General features: G+C 41.0%; 1 protein-coding gene across 1 annotated transcript in view; it reads right to left on the bottom strand.

Moving 5' to 3' along the window:
* Positions 1 to 3,011: 3,011 nt before the first annotated feature.
* Positions 3,012 to 17,362, bottom strand: part of SH3GL2 (SH3 domain containing GRB2 like 2, endophilin A1) — a 191,221-nt gene continuing 176,870 nt past the window's right edge. Inside the window, exons 4-9 of the mRNA XM_004373510.2 lie at positions 14,075 to 14,218; positions 13,137 to 13,270; positions 11,357 to 11,515; positions 8,953 to 9,056; positions 7,015 to 7,145; positions 3,012 to 4,548 (exon numbers count right to left, since the gene is read on the bottom strand). Of these exons, the coding sequence (XP_004373567.1) occupies positions 4,349 to 4,548; positions 7,015 to 7,145; positions 8,953 to 9,056; positions 11,357 to 11,515; positions 13,137 to 13,270; positions 14,075 to 14,218 (872 nt within the window). The 3' untranslated portion in view covers positions 3,012 to 4,348. The remainder of the gene's footprint in view (positions 4,549 to 7,014; positions 7,146 to 8,952; positions 9,057 to 11,356; positions 11,516 to 13,136; positions 13,271 to 14,074; positions 14,219 to 17,362) is intronic.

The raw sequence follows: 17,362 nt of genomic DNA, 5'->3' as shown, positions 1-17,362 counted from the left end.
TGTCCATCCATGCTACTCAAGAACACAGTTCTTCTTGCCCCAAGTGGAAGGCTGCCATCTCTTAAACACATGATAGGCTCTGAGTGACATTCAGTGGCCTGGCCATTAAGTAGTTAGCATTCATTGGGTCTTCAAAAAATACCTTTGTTCTTTCCCTTGATGCTCCTTTAATCCAGTGACTCCTAATGGGTTCCCAGTAGCTGGGCCTGGAAATTGGTTGTGCAGTTAACCCTCTGCACAATACTCTGTCTTCTCTACCAATCAACACCCAGAGTTGTGAAGGGAGGTTCGGGAAGCCTCCTTCTTCAACATTAAATCCTTCCTAGAGCAATATCACCATCCCCACAGAATGAAAAAGTTTACATCTTGAGCAGTAGTTCTTAATCTAGTTGATGAGAGAGTCTTGAAACATGAGTCTTACAAGTATCCACATGGTTACATCCAAAACACTACCAGCTGTCTTGAAGACAGCACCCTTCAAGGACAGACTACCCAATAAGCAAGGTACCCATGGGTTTACTTCCTAATCTGCAGTGAACAATTTCACATGGGTTTCATGAAATTCTTCACTATGGATTAGTAACCACAAGTAAACCCATGTGTCCCTTGCTTACTGGTTAATCCGCCCTTGCTTGGGATACTTCTGATTTCCTAAGCAATGTAATGCAGAATAGGATGTGGCACATACCTGGATATATGTTATATACTACACATAGTCCCTGTCTTGGAAGAAGTACAACCAAAATGCTCCTTAGAAGGATGGCGAGACTATGTGTTACACGCTTTGGACATGTTGTCTGGAGAGATCGGTCCCTGGAGAAGGACATCATGCTTGGTAAAGTAGAGGGTCAGCGAAAAAGAGGAAGACCCTCAACGAGATGGATTGACACAGTGGCTGCAACAATGGGCTGAAACTTTGATGAGATTGTGAGGATTGCGCAGGTCTGGGCAGCCTTTGTTCTGTGGTGCACAGGGTCACTATGAGTCGGAACTGACTTGACGGCACCTATCAACGACATACATAGTCCCAGGGAAATTTCATTTCTTGGTCCTATCATTCCTATTGTTTACTGGTTTACAGAAAAAGAGAAACCATTGGAAAAAAGTATTTTCACAAAAACAGTTTTCTCTTTAAGACATATTAGAAAAATAGCATGAGAAAACTGCCACACTGAACTTGTTTTGCATTTTAGTTTGGTTTGGTTTAGTTGGTTCTGTTTCCATTTCCAGTTCAGTTATTTTTCTGTGATTAGATTTAGAAGTGTTTTGGAGTAAGTTCAACTTCCCCAGTGGTGGACCACAGAGTTGATTGCTCTTTTCTACATTTAAAGTTATGTAAAAATGGATTTACTATAATTCCATAAATAGTAAGGAACTCTGATGGTGCTGAGTTGGTGGGTGTATTATTTATGGTCTCCAAAATACTCTTTAAAATATTCTTAAGTTCTTCCTGGAGTCTGTGGTCATGGCACTGTTGTTTCTTTTGACGTTGATTCAAAATGAGGTACTCTATTTGGTGCAAGGTGTGTTAGTATCTTCCCTTCGGGGCCATGGAACTAATATTATACAGGTATAGTCACATCTGAATGTGTAACATGAAAGAAAATGAAATGCTGTATGGGACCAAATATAGCTGAATGCATGTATTCTGTTTCTGAACTCTGCTCTGCAGAGTTCATCAATCTTCTATCTCATCAATACCACTATTGATGGTATTGATATATTCTATCACATCAATACCACTATTGATGGTATTGATATATTCTATCACATCAATACCACTATCTTAATTACTATAACTTCATAATGTTTTCTGTCTAGGACGAATAAGAACTCTAACTTTGTTCTTCAAGAAGAAATCTCTTTGCATTTCCATTTAAAATTTACAATACACCTGTCAACTTTTTCTCTCTCCTACACACACACACACACAAAAAAAAAAAAAAAAAAAAAAAAAACTTCCTGAGATTTTGGTTGAAACTGCATTGAACCTATAGATAAATCTGGGAAGAAATGACATTTTTACATTGCTGAGTTTTCCAATCCATGAACATAGACTAATCCTTATTTTCTTGCTAACATATTTAATAATTTTCTATGTGGATATCTTAATTACTGTTAGATTTACTTTTATGTTTTGATTTTTTGATGCCTTTGTACATAGTATTTTTTAATTATATTTTCTAATTGTTACTGGTATACAGAAATAAAATAGAATTTTTGAATATTGATCTTATATCCAGTAATCCCATTAAATTCACTTATTGATTCTAATAGCTTATCTGTGGATTCTTCTGTATTTTCTATATTCACAATAATGTCATTGGTAATTTCTTTTTTAAAATTGGTTTTAAGAATTGATCTGTAATACTCTAAACTCTTGCAGCCAGCAAAAGGATTATTTTTCTTGTTAGGTCAATTCACCTATAACTTAGTATATTAGATTACAACCGTTCATGTTAGATTAGAACATGTAGACTATTGGCCTCAGTGTAAAAGAACACAAAGGACACCCAATACATAAAGAATATGTTTATTTTCCAAGCTCAGGAAATACATATTTTATACCCCTGCTCCCCTGCTCCCCATATACACAGAGAGAAAAGAATGCTGGATTTTGGCCAAACTATATTTTCATGTCTATTTCTCTCTTTTTCAAGCATGAAAGAAAACAAAAGACCAGTTGAAATGGTAAATTTTATTTGCTCCTCTGAATATTATATTCTTCGGATGATACCTCATTTAACTTCTCCTAGAGAGACCTCCTCTTCCCACTTTCTTCTTCTCGCTGTCAAATTCTTCTTCTTCCTAGGGTTACCAAGAAGTTACTGGTGTCCAGGCTAGCTCGCTCCTTGATGATAAAACATTCTCCACTTACAGGGAAGTAGATCTGGGGTCGGAACCCAGGACGAGCTCGATTGCATCAGAAGCAAGGGAGGCTGGAACGGGCCCTAATCCACCCATTGTCGAACCCAAAGAACTGACATAAAATAAAGGAGCAGAGCCTTTGGTTCTGTCTTCAGCAATATTTATTGGAAACAGCGATGCTTCCCATGGTAAGAGTTTATACATTAAGCAGTAAGATTTGCCTTTCACTCCACATGATCCACTACTGCAGGTGGCACATCCGAAGCAGCACATTAAACCTCTGAGAGAGTCTGTACAGCTAGAGAAATAGAACTCTGGGTAACTAACAGGACTTTAATAACTTATACGAAAGAAAACACTGATACGTGTACACACGGCACTGTACACACAAAATGAATGAAGATGGGGCGGAAGGGACAGAAGTAAAACTAATGACTGAGCTGGGGAAGAGTTTTGCATCTGCAGCCACACGTCTTAAACTGCTAAGCACAAAAATTATCTTTATTTGGTCCTCATTGAGGGCAGAATAACAAACGATGTTCAAAGAACACAAGGTAAAAGTGGAAAGGAAAATGTTTACTGTTTCTCCGTCTATGAACTAGTGTGAAAATGGTTCCTAGTATTTTGTTTTTTCCCTTGTGTCTCTGTGCCAAATGGATTCATGAAACACACAATTAATAAATAAAATTGAGGTGAAGATATTTGTTTCCCCCTCCCTGTAACCTTCAGAAATGTTTCTGTAGAGAAAGAAATTTAAGCTTCGAAACCAGGTCTCCTCCCAAGTCCTCATAAGGAAGAACTTCCTCTTTCCAGCTCCTCGCACAGTATGCTGATTGCTAATAGTTTTACTTAGAAATAAAATGGGACTACCCATCCCACTAACAGCAGGAATGCAAGAAAACAGGCTGCACCTCAGAAACAGGCGTACGTCGGGGGGAGCACAGGTGACGGCTTTTCAGAGAAGATTTTGAGCCCACACTCAATACTTTTCTAACTCATTCCAACCAGAAGACAATTTGCTGGTGAGGCTTTCTTTGACAATGCTGTGACTCACATGTTTGGGAGGGTGCAGTGTGAAAGCAAGGACTTTCTGCTTTTTAAGTGGAGAACCTGAGACCTCACGCTGGCCCCTGGATGACAGACAATATCTTCGGAAGGATGGGTTTTCTGTGACGTGGCTCGTGGTCATTTTCTAAGAAGCCACTGCCTCCTGAGAACTGGGTAAACAGCAGTACTGTGACTACTGGCTGGTGTCAGATGGTGTTTAAAAAGCACATGCCATGCCCACCGGGCTAAGAAGACACCATCCATCACCACGACCCCTGTGGGATTGCACAAGTCAACCAAAGATACTGGGTGGGGCTTGATGACTTGGACCACTGCGGCCTGCACTTGGGGTGTGTCGTAAGCAGCATTACCAAAGCAGTGGTTAAACTGAACTATCTGGGTCAACAGGAGGTGAGCCAGCCAGCATAACATCCTAATGGGGCAGGGCAACCAGAATTTCCACGTAATTGATGGGGAAGAAGCCTGACTGGCCGTGAAGCATCCCCTCATACCAGTTCTCATCAATTTGGTTGGTTAGTGTGATGATATCACCCTCTTTGAAACCCAACTCCCCTTCATTTTCAGGTTCAAAGTCGTACAGAGCTCGGCAGCAGGGCTGATCCATTGGGACACCTGGGTATAAGAGCGGGAGAGAAGAACACAAAAGGACAGGGCTATTTAGCTCCACAGTATCTACTACCTGCCACGCCAGCCACCTGGCTAGCTGTTCCTCTTCCTTCCTCCCTCACTCTTCTTCCTGCCGCAGCTTCCTCTGGCTCCCATACCAAAACCCATTGCTGTGGCGTCGAATTCCGACTCATAGTGACTCTAACAGGACAGAGCAGAACTGCCCTATAGGGTTTCCAAGGCTGTATATCTTTACAGAAGCCAACTGCTGCATCTTTCTCCCATGAAGCAGCTGGTGGGTTTGAACCACCAACCTTTTGGTTAGCAACCAAGCACTTAACCTTGTGCCACCGGGGCTCTTTTCCTCTTGCTACTAGGTCTCAATATCTGCCACATGACCAGCCTGCCCTCTAACAGTCTTCAGAGCTTTCTCAGATTGCTGGATGTTGTTGGGTATTCTTATTTCCATTTTCAGTATGAAAAATAACCACATCTATTCTTGTGCTATGTACAAGAGTTCAGCAAGGTTTGCCTCCCTGATGAGGCCCAGCAGTGGGAGACCCAGTGGCTTCAGGAGTTTATAAGGAGATTTAGGTTAGTGATTCTGCATGGCCAGAATTCTTTCATGCTAGCACTTTAAAATATCTGCACATTAGAAATAATACAGCTAATTACATGGACAATGCTTTGCAATCTAAGAATAATAGTTAAGTTCTCACTTTTTAAGAAATAATCATTCCAGGCTCTGGAAAACAGCTGTAATGTGGTGGAAACAAAACACTATAAAATACCAGGTTCAGGTTCTTACTGTGCATGACCTTGGACAAGGCACTTCATTCTCAAGTCTCAGATGCTTTGTCTAAACTTGGCTGTAAACAGTAGAATTTACTTCACGGGACTGTTTTGACTATTACATGAGACTATGTAAAAAAATTGTATAATTTATACTTTGTAAAATGTTGCATATATAAATACAAGGAATGAATTGGAGCTATGGTATAAAAAATAATTTACTCTACCCTAAGTAAAATAATGAAGGATGAAGTCCTATCTTAAAAGGGATCTATTTATAATGAGGAGTCCCTGGGTGGTGCAAATGGTTAATGTAATTGGCTGTCAACCAAAAGGTTGGAGAGTCGAGTCTACCACAGGCACCTCAGAAGAAAGGCAGGGTGATCTACTTGCAAAAAAGTCAGCTCTTGTAAACCTTATACAGCACAGTTCTACTCTGACACACATGGCGTCACCATGAGTCAGAATCGACTTGACAGCAACTGGCTGATGATTTAAAAAGACCACTCTGTTAACATAGTATGCATGCACGTATGTATACAGATTCAGACAAGTGCATACAGCTCCCAGGCCATCTAGGTGGCTTTGAAAAGAAACAGTATAATTTATTTTTTGGACTTACAGGAAGTAGAACATTAACAAGTCTCCAAATGAAAAGTAAATATGTGCTTGATTTCTGGGCAGAGAGAGGCAAAACTATACATAACTTATATGACTCATGTTTGTAGCCAGCTGACTTCAAAGAGCCACTGCTATGCACACCACCAGGCTGCTCAGGGCAGACAGCCCCCACTGCTTGCAGACCTGACTTTGCCTCTTGCAAGTCTCCTGACAGCATCTTAGAAACCTGCCTACTCTAAGAGAACAGCAAGCACTGGGGATGCAGGGAAATAGGAGAAAGCTGCATATCTGTGCACCTCATAACCAAGATAAAACTGTTTCCACCTCTTCAATCAAGCAAATGCTAAGCTTTAAAATGTCTTGAACACAGGCTTTAGTCTAATTTAGGTGTAGAGAGTGGGGAGGGATGGTGCCTACCAAAAGAACACACGATTGTGTATGTATCAATATTCCTGACCATAGGAAGTAAATTTTAGCTTTTACTGTATCAACCTTAGTCTCACAGGACAGTGAACTGGGGGCTAGGGGTGGGGAGTAACCTAGCAGGTGTTGAGATTCAAGACACATTCATCTGCAAACACTTATGTTCCTGTGACTCAAAAAATTGGATTCAACATGTTCCTGGAGTTGGTGTGTGTGGGTTGTATGTGAATGCATGGGGGCACATTGGCATCCAGGGCACTCACTCTCCTGCATGTGGAATTCACAGAAGGAAAAAAGAAGAAAATATAACACAGCTCTCCAGCACCAAACTGACATGTTAATGTGATTCACATCCAAAAAAGAGGGTCAAAATCAAATGTGTTAGGTTAGTGTGTGCTGAAGATTGACTACAAATAGAGTTCTACAGAGAGAAGAGAAAAGGAGGGAAAGAATATGAGAAAAAGAGAAGGGATCCTCTTAAAAGAATTTCTACCTGACAAAGCGATCTTGTAAGAAATATATTGCCATATAGTTCTTATGCAGCCAGACGGAACTGATCCTAGAACTTCTGGAAAAGTGTCAACAGGACGTGCTCAAGGCTCAAGTTCATGGGGCTTGCAAGCTTAAGCACCTTACCGGCAGGTTTGGGAGTGCCTGTGTGGGAGAGGCCCCCGTTGGGCTGAGCACTGTCCCCAGGTGGAAACTCCAGGCTCATTCTTGGTTTAGGCTGATATTCCCTTCTAGGCTGAGAAGAAGCTTGCCTTATTCTACATTGAAAAGAAAAAGAAAAAGGAAAAAAAAAAAAAAAAAGATTATGTAACCAGTTAAGTGAAAAGAAAAGCGATCAAATGCAGGAAATTGTTGTTACCCACCAGTCCACCATTACAGAGTGTGGGAATCTGAAAAGGCCCCTTAATCATCTTATGCATGTATGTCTGTGCTTCTGGTGATGTCCCTTTATGATCATATTCTCAATGTCTTCATTCTTTCTCTCAAACCCTCACTGCCTTCATTTATTCAGCGCTCACTATGCAAACATGTACTATACTGGTGCCAGGTATGCAAAGATAAATAAGGCACAGTTCTTGCCCTCAAGCAGCTTACGGTCTGCAGGGGAGATGGAACATAAACTGATTACAGTAAACTGTACTAAGCGTTGTTACAGAGACATATACAAAATGCTGTGGGAGCACAGAAGTGGAGGGAAAGGGGAGTTGAAGAAGGGAATAAAGAAGGGGGTAAAAGCTATGTAAGAGTGAGGAACATGTGCAAGAAAGCCATTCCTTGAAGAGCAAGAGGAGAAGGTCTGTAAGGAGGAGGAACCACTGTGTGCTCTGGAATGGTGAGCAGTTTGAGATACTGGAAGGGGGCAAGGAACGAGGGAAGACAGGAGGAAGGTGGAAAGGTATAACCAAGCAATGTTTTCTGCACACCCCCTAAGTACACGCTACAGTTCCAGGTATTCCTTACGCCAAGTATACAACAGATTTGCAAGGGTAGGGAGAGATTAGGGATGGTGACTGTAGAATGCTCAACAGATGTCACATAGACATATAATATCTTAAGTGTTTTGAAGTGGGTGGGGTTAAACCTTTCTAGAGGCTTCAGAGAGCTGCACACACTTCCACAATGGTGCACTGAAGGAAGATTCACAATTGAAGATTCACTTCAATGCTAGGCAAGGAAGATGGGGAGGAGAGGGAGAGGCTGGCCAGATGAAAGCAGGCAAGGAGGTTCCCAATGGTTCTGCATAACAGGATTGGAGCCCTCATTATGCATTTAGCTATCTCATCAGCTGTGAAGGGCTAATGTGGCCCTGATCTGAGAATAAAGGCTGCTCAGGTGATCCTCTGATGGATATATGTTTAACAAAATCATTTCCTTAATTTGGCTCAATTTAAAACAAAACATGAGTTGTAGAGCAAGGCCACCACACATGGCTGTGCAGGTTGAGCCCACACAACTCCAGGGAGCCCCATTCACACAGTAAATGACTAGAGCCCTACCTAGGGCTGCATCTGAGGAGGTGGAACAGGCATATGGAAGTCGCTCTGATGGTGGAGGATTCACCACCATTCAAAGAAACACAGCTGTGAAAAGATTCAGGCTTTCAAATCAGGTATGTTTGACTGTGAATCCCAGTTCCACTACTGTGTGACCATGGACTAGTTATTCAACCTCCCCGAGCCTCAGTTTGCTCGGCTGTTAGATGGGGCTAAGAATATAGCTCACAGGGATGTTATGAGGGTGGATGATAATATATATTCAGTACCCATGAAGAATATCTGCTTAGCAAATCATATCCATTATCATTAGCATTCTGGTGTCCCATTTGTGGCAGGCAAATATAATCCGAATAGCAAACTGTCATAAACCCAACACTCAACAGAACAAAGCAAAACAAAGCACAAGAAAAAATAAAAACAAGACTGACAACCCACAAGGCGCCTGTCTAGGATCAGCAGAAATTTTGGCAGAAGTTTGTCTTCAAATAGGGTCCACTGTTTCCATTTCTTTGCACATCATTGTATAGCAAGAAAACACAAACTTGAAATGCAGGGAACTGCAAAATACCTTTCTTCCAACCGGACAGTGACTTGCTGCAGAATCTGGACCGCCTGCTTGTGGTATTCCAGCTGAGCTTGTACAAGCGCGGAGAGCTGGCTCACCTGTTCAATCTGCAGAACGGTGGGGAAACCACGCCTCAGTGACCAGGTCACTGCCCTTACAACACAACTACTACTGCCCAGTACATACGAGAGAGCTTCCCCCGACACGCAGTCCACTGCTTGGTGATGTCAAGGACTGTGTGGTGAGCCAGGCTGAGACAGAGTTCTGCAGGTTCCATATTGAGTAAGGATAAGAAAGCAAACATCCTTATGCTTGGAAACTCCGGTACCACGAGGAGAAGCAACATTAATAAGAATCCTCATGAAGATTACATAACTCTCATTAAACAATTTCAAGCTCACCAACAACTTTTTGACTAGGTTTGGGCTTCTTTTATTGATTTTACATATGGAGAAGATGCATTGACCAAAAGGCTTGACCCTTTGCCCCCCATTTTTCTCATGCAAAGTTAATATTGTTGTTAACTGTCATTGCGTTGGGCGACCTCGTGTATAATGGAATAAAACACTGCCTGATCCTGTGCCATCCGCATGATTGTTGTGATCACTGGGTTTTTTTTTTTTTTTTTTTTAAGGTGCAAGTCCAGGTTTTTATTATCTTGCACTGTTACCAGAACTTTATATCCAAAAAGATGGGGGAAAATAACTAGTTGGATTTTGAGGGAGGAATCCATAGAGTTTTCAACGGCTAATTTTCAGAAGTAGATCACGTGTCCTTTCTTCCTAGTCTATCTTAGCCTGGAGGCTCAGTTGAAAACTTTTCAGCAACACAGCAACACACAAACGACCACTGACAGATGGGTGGTGGCTGTGCATAAGGTACACTGGATGGGAATCAAACCCAGGTCTCCTGCACGGAAGGGGAGAATTATACTATTGAATCACCAATTCCTTCTAAGATAGTATTAGTGCTGTTAATAAAAAAGTGAATATTGATTTATTACACCACGGGAAGCAGGGTGATAAGATGGAAAATCTTATCCTCACTGAGCCTCATCTGTAATGTAAGGGGGCTGGATCAGATGACATCTTGGGTTCTCTGCAGCTTTAATATTCTGAGTATCATTGGTTACTCATCCTTTTGTGTCTCATGTTGTGATCTAGCTGAGTAGTAGCTTCAAAGTCACCAGAGGCAATGCTGTCCCATGAGTTTGGGGGTGGTGGGGCCCTGGACGTAGGGAAGGAGCACCATGATTCAGGTCACTCCTCATGCCTATAGTATTCCTTTTGAGTCGTTAGGTGAAAACAAGTTGTTTCCTAAACACACACCTACACTCACACATCCACAACCCCAACCATGTCTCGGGTGGTGGGAAAGTCCTGATACGTTAAATAATCCTCCCATGCCACTAGTCAGGGTCAAGGCAGTTAAGCAATAAATACATAAAGGCTATATAAACACCTTGGCAAAAGCTGGTCAGCAACTGATGTGAGGGCAGGGAGGTGGGGATGAGCAAGGATGGGACAGCTGGTTAGCAGGTCTTATTACTTCGGGGTTTAAAAATAAAAAACAAAACAAACAAAAAAACAGTTGCTGTGTAGTTAACTCCAACTCATGGTGACCCATGGATGTCAGAGTAGAACTGTGCTCCACAGGGTTTTCAAGGTGGTTCTGATTTTTCAGAAGTAGATCACAAGCCTTTCTTCCAAGGCACCTTTGAGTGGAATCGAACCTCTAACCTTTTGGTTAGCAGCCAATCACATTAGAGGTTTGTACCAGCCAGAGACTCCATATGAAGGAGAAATCATCTTCATGGCTTTGAAGCTTAAAGAACTCAAAAAAATGTAACTTCTAAAGTCATAAATAATAATTTAGTACTCTGGAAATGTGATAGCATCTTTTGAACTATCTAATCTATGCGCAAACGTAGTTTCTATGCTATAATCATTAACCTCAACAGAAATCACTTTTTGAAAGATAATGTCAACTTTACTTCAAAATAAGAACATCTTATTCTATGTTGGCACTCAATTCTGCATGTATTTTAGTTGATATTCTCTTACAATCTGAAGTCACTCTGCCTTGTATTTCCACAGAGTACTCATTTCAGCTATTAGACTTTCACCTGGATCATCAGAAACAATCTTTACCTTCCCACTACTGGTAATTCTTTAAGATCCATTACTGGACAAAAATCTAATTCAATCAAACTACAGGAATGCAGAAAAGGTTTTACCATTTCTCTCTACTTTATAATCTCAAATTATTTAAAAGAAATAACCACCTACTGAAATTCCCATCATACAGTGTAATCAGATATTAACTTTTTAATTATATCACCCCTTAACACATTAATCTTCTGTCTCAAATGGCAAGATTAAATTAAAAACATAGAAGAATCACTCACATCCATCTCCAGGAGATTGAACATGCTTGACTCAGCAATCTCTTTAGACTCATCAAATTTCTCTAGAGCTTGACGGAGCTCTTCATCTGGAATCTTGCCTTGTCGTTTCTTCTTATAATCAAAGTCCAGGCGTCGACCCTCCATCTTCTTCAGATGATGCTGAAAAGCCAAGGGCAGGAATACACTTTGAAATGACTTACGGAGAGAAGGCCTTTTGCAGCTCGCTTCCCCATCATGCCCATTAGTTCCAAAATAAGATAGGCTATGTTTAAGATATAATGTTACCGAAGAAATAAGGACACATGCATCAGTAGGGTAAACACGTGCAAAGGCTAAAAATACTTAAGGAATGAGAATGAAACTGTGCGAAATACCAGCACCCTTCATTTTCTGGCCTTGCTGGGCCAAAGCCAAGCTGGAATATAACTCCCATTCCGTGACAGAAGCTGGGAAGTGTGCTCAGACTGTACACACGTAGAAAGGACACTGCACAGGGCCTATAGTCTCCGTCTTCAAAAGAAATGCTATCTCACGATAAGAAAGTTCATAAGAAGGCAGATGAAAAACACTTACTGTGAAATACAGTAAGAAAGAATGGCATTTTTACTTTTAGAATCATAGAATGTGAATACTGGAAGGGACCTCTCTTTGAGGCAATCCAGTCTGTCAGAATCACCTAACTTGCTTATCAAAAATATGGATTCCCGATCACCTGAATCAGAATATCTAGGGCTGGTGCCCAGGAATCTACATTTTAACACGTATCCCAGGTGAATGGGGATGAAGCTTTTGGAAACTCTGGATTTAGTTTAAGACTCTTACTTGAGAGATGATGAAACTCAACCACAAAACATAGGGACCTCTGAAGGGATTTCATCTAATAAGCTTCAACCCTCATTCAGCCCAGCCTCTGTCTGACATCTAAGAAAAGGAGGGACAGTAATATCCAAGACCTCCCCTCCCACCACATCTCCTGCCCCCAATTCATGCCCTGATCCAAACTAAATGTATGTTCCTTTTAAAGGAATATTCCCTTAAGACATCTGAACTTACTGTTAGCTGTAGGGTAGAATAATACTGGAGTTAGAGTTATATTTTGGATTTAGAGTCAGTCTGTCACCTATTAGCTGTGTGACACTGAACAAGCATTAGGGCTGAAGGAGATTGAAGGTAGGAATAAGGAGATAAAGGAGACCTCATTTCAAGTTATGGAAGTCCATTTCACAGTCAAGAAAGTTAAGCTTCAGACAGCTTCAACAAATATACGCTGAATGAATGAATGAGCAAACAACCCAGTCAGAGGAAAAGGCAGTTGAACTTTATTTATTAGAAATAGCTCAACTGTTCCATGTGTTTTTAGAAAGAAAGTAGTTGGGTATTCTTCCTCAATCCTAACAACCATTATGAAAATATACAAACATATGGCTTTAGAGTGATATAATATTTATTTAAGCTAAAAACTGGCACACTCAGCCCAGGAAAGCATGGAACAATGAATAAAATTGCATACTCTCAGGGAAAGGATAATTATCCTTCCGGAAGTAAGAAAGTCTGAAAAAACTATTCACTGTGAACACGGAACTCGGAGAAGTGAAATGTAGTGCGCATGAGTGGCACAGGGGCAAGAGGTGCTGCCTTTGCGCCTTCCCTCAGGTTGTCTTGCTGGACTGTTTTGTAATTCAAGTGCCCAGAGCTGAGAACACACACCGCGTAATTTACAAACTGGTTTTAAAGAAAAAGAGCACTTGCACCCATCTCTCAGAGGACTAGTTGCAGATACCTGAATTTCCCTCAGGTCTTTGTCATGAAGATTCTGAAGGGGGTCAATGAAGTTCTGTTTCACTTCCATGTCCAAAGAATCTTTGACCTCCGAGAGTTCCCGCATGGCCTCCCCCACATCACCCAGCGCTGGGCCTGGAAGGGGAGAATGAAACTCTTTTATGTTAAAGAACAAAGATGGAATACATTTGCAATAAGAGGGCCCTTCACAGCAGTTCATACTGGACAATAGACTCAATGCCTCCTAAGAAGGTTTTATTCCTTATTGTAAAGAAAGTAAAATCTCACTTTTTTTTCTCTCTTTTTTTTTACTAAACCTCTCTTGTAAGTACCAGTTTCCCCAGTAGGGCAGCTGCTTTAAAGCCAGTGCATTTAGCTGAGGCAAATACTGGAACACAGAGTAGGGTGCAATGAGGAAGGGCAGCCAGGTACTGAGACTCCGTATCACAAGGTGGTGAACACTGAAAGTACTCAGTATGGTAGCTGAGTGTTGGAGGAAACAGAGGTGAAGAAATAAACCATGTCTCACTTGGGACATGGAATTAGGTACCAAGATACAAAAACAGCAGGGATCTAAGAGCAAGCCTGCAGGGCAGGGAGTGGAATCTAGCCTGCTGATTGTGACTGCTCCCTTTTCTCCAATATTCAGTTACTACCAGACACACCCAAGGCATCTGAAGATGCTGACCTCAGCTATTGTAAAGACCAGGATCTTATCAGGAAAAAAGAAATAAATAAGTAAAAAATAAAACTTCGAAGACAGACCACACTAAAAATGATGAAACAATTCTGAAAACAAATTTTTGACCCATGTATATGCGAGTTAAAACTGAGAACCAAAATGTAAAATGGTTTGAATAACTTCCTTCAGAGTTTCTTATTGGCACCCAAACCCCCAGATGCAAACAAAGAATTACAATGTAAGAAAGCTCTTTTTACCAAAGTTGCAGTCGTCCCCAAGCTCTCTTCCAAACTTGAGCATGGCCTCTGCAAGCAGGGCTTCCGCCTGAGGGTAGCCTGGCCCTTTCTCCTGACCACGGATTTTGGACATGGTATTTATCATGCTGAGTTTAGCTCTGGAAGCTGAAGGCAAAGAGATAACAGGCTTTCAATGTAGGCAATGTGATATAGTAGAAACAGGACTGGATGGGAAATCAGGCCTTAAGATACTCTATAAACCAGCTCAGAGTTCCTCAGTGGTGCAAATGATTAGTATGTTCAGAGGCTAACCGAAAAGTTGGAGGTTCGAGTCCACTTTGGAAGAAAGTCCTGATAATCTGCTTTCAAAAAATCAGATGCTGAAAACCCTGTGGAGCACAGTTCTACTCTGACACACATGAGGTCTCCATGAGTCGGAATAGATTCAACAGCAGCTGGTACTGATATAAACCAGCTCAGCTACTAAAAATTGTACCTAAACCTACTGGGTTTCAAATATCCTCATCTATATACATGTTTCACATACATATTTGAGGTTCACTGTGAGTCGGAATCGATTTGATAGTTTTTTACAAAGTCTCCCTCTCCCTTAAAACCTCATAAGGAACTGAACAGAAAAGGCAAAGCTGTCTTGGTATAGCAGGAAGGGGCCCCAGTCCCATCCTCCTGCATTGTCCCATCTTGTCTGCACTGTGCTGGCCCCAGTGGTGCCTCTGTGGGAGCGGGTGGCTCCATGGAACACACCGTGACATTACTGGATTATGCAATCTCTACATTTTAAGATTCCAGTTTTATACTTCGATTCTTGAAGTCTATGAATTAAAGTGAGAAATTAACGGTAAATTCTTGCAGTGTGGGCCTTATGCCACGTTTCACTTCACCATGTATAAAATAGAACTTATTTTCAAAATCATTTCTCAACCAAGATTCTGAAGTACACTGCTTCATGAAGCACAAAAATACCTTGTTCATTAAAAAAGACTTAATCATTTCTCTAGCACATAATTGCATCTGAAAACTAGTATTATGCCACAAGGATTATAATTTCCATTTCTGTTTTGGCTTTTATTTTTATAGAAGATGATTACCTAGAAAGCAATTCTAGTCTTAGTGGAAGAAACAGTTTTATCAACAAATAGTTAAAGTTAGCGATTTAACTGATGCTAGGATACTTCTGTGAGTTCCCCAGGTTCCTTACAAAAGTTTGGCTTGTACATTAACTTAGGACTGTGCCCAGTATCCCATCAGCATGTAAATGCCTGACAAAAAGAGTAAAGCACTTTGAGCATTCAGTGGCTAACATTTAATCTTCAACATTTATTTCAAATAGGCTTTTATTGAAACTTTGGTCCTCAAAGGTTAAGACTGGAGATAAGGAGAGGTATTAGGTGGGGACCCTCCCCACCCTCCCACCAGCCCCAGGGATATTACAATGAGCAAGACAGATGTAGTCCCTGTCTTAGCCAAGTGTATACTGAACTGAGGGTTATTGTTGTTATTGTCGTTGAGGCAGCTGTCACTGAGTCAGCTCCAACTCATGGTGACCCCAGGAGGAAACACTGACATCTTCATGATAGTTGACATGTTTGAGTCCATTGCTGTGGGTATTGTGTCAATCCATCTTATTGAGCATTTCTGTCATTTTTGTTGGCCCTCTATTTTACCAAACATGATGTCCTTTTCTAGCGGTTGGTCTTTCCTGATGACGTGTCCAAAGTAAGTTGAAGTCTCTCTTCTGAGAAACATTCTGGTTGTATTTCTCCTAAGATTGAGGATGGTGGTGTTGGGTGCTATTGAGTTGATCCTGACTCACAACAACCCATACGACAGAGTAGAACTTCCGCATAGGGTTTTCTTGGCTATTATCTTTACAGAAACAGGTGGCCAGGTCTTTCTCCCATGGACCCACTGAGTAAGTTTGAACCGCCAACCTTCTGGTTAGCAGCTGAGCACTTACTTGTTTGAGGATACAGTCTTTTTAAAAAGCAATCAGAGTGAAGTATATATACTAAGTGTCATGACGGGGAGTTCTAGAGAGTCACAGAAATATAGAACCACCTTAAGCTGTGGTATCGGAATGTTGCAAAGAAGGATTCCTGGAGGAAAGGATCTTTAAGCTGAGAACCAAATACTGAGCAATAGTTAGGTCAACAACATATGCAAAGCCTTGTGGTGACTGGACAAAATATAAAATTCACATTTTCTTTACTCTGTTCTTCATAGAAAAGTGTACCATTTTAAATTCAAAACTTCAAAATGCCTCATAATCACACATTTTTGAAGGGACAATATCATTATAGAGTATATTTTCAAAGGCTTTTCTATAGTAAGCCATATCTGAGATCCAGGAAAGACACGGTCCCTGCCCTCAAGGTGCTCACAGTGTGGCAAAGCATCAGTTAAACTGACAGTGGCAACAAACATGACAAATGCTGTAATGGCTGATATGCACAGAATACGGGGAGGGGGGAACATAGAAGAGGAGTGATAAAACCACAAATAAAAGTGAAATAAGCAAACACAGGACAACCAGAAGTACAGAATGAATAGCAGGAATGAAGATAAAGGGAGATCAAGGCAATGGAGTAAAGAAACCACAAACGGTAGTTAATCCCTTCACATCCTGTTGTGACCATTTTATATTCTAAAGATTTATTCCTTTCTTGAAAGCTGGTTACTGATTTGTACTTACAGCTTTCTTCTGTTAAGAGATGTCTCCTGGTGAGTAATTTTAAACTGTTTAATATACCGTGGCTGATTTGAAAACTCATCATTCTGAATGTTGTACAATTATGAAGATCTTTATTCTTTTACCAGTTACGTTAAAAACATCTTGGTCTACATTTTCATGAGAAAAGAGAGGAAACCATATTTTATTTATTTCTTCAAATCATCTAATACTAGTACCAGTTGCTGTCAAGTCGATTCTGACTCATGGCGACCTCGTGTGTGTCAGAGTAGAATTGTGCTCCACAGAGTTTTCAGTGGCTGATTTTTCTGAAGTAGATCCTCAGGCCTTTCTTCCAAGACACCTTTGGGTGGACTTGAACCTCCAACCTTTCGGTTAGCAGCCTAGCATGTTAACTGTTTGCACCACCCAGGGATTCCATACTAAGTTTATAGGGGCATAAATGTAAATATATATATATGCTATAAGTATATTGGGAAAACAAGAGGAGAAGTATGTGGGAGAATGGGAAAATAGAAAATGAGCAAATATTCCCGTTTTCCAAAGTGGGATTCAAACGGAAAACATCAAAAATCAAGCAGGAGCAACATAAGAATGTC

This window comes from Trichechus manatus, unplaced genomic scaffold (genome assembly GCF_000243295.1).
Source record: "Trichechus manatus latirostris isolate Lorelei unplaced genomic scaffold, TriManLat1.0 scaffold00025, whole genome shotgun sequence".
NCBI lineage: Eukaryota > Metazoa > Chordata > Mammalia > Sirenia > Trichechidae > Trichechus > Trichechus manatus.
This window is presented reverse-complemented; position numbering and strand designations above follow the sequence as displayed.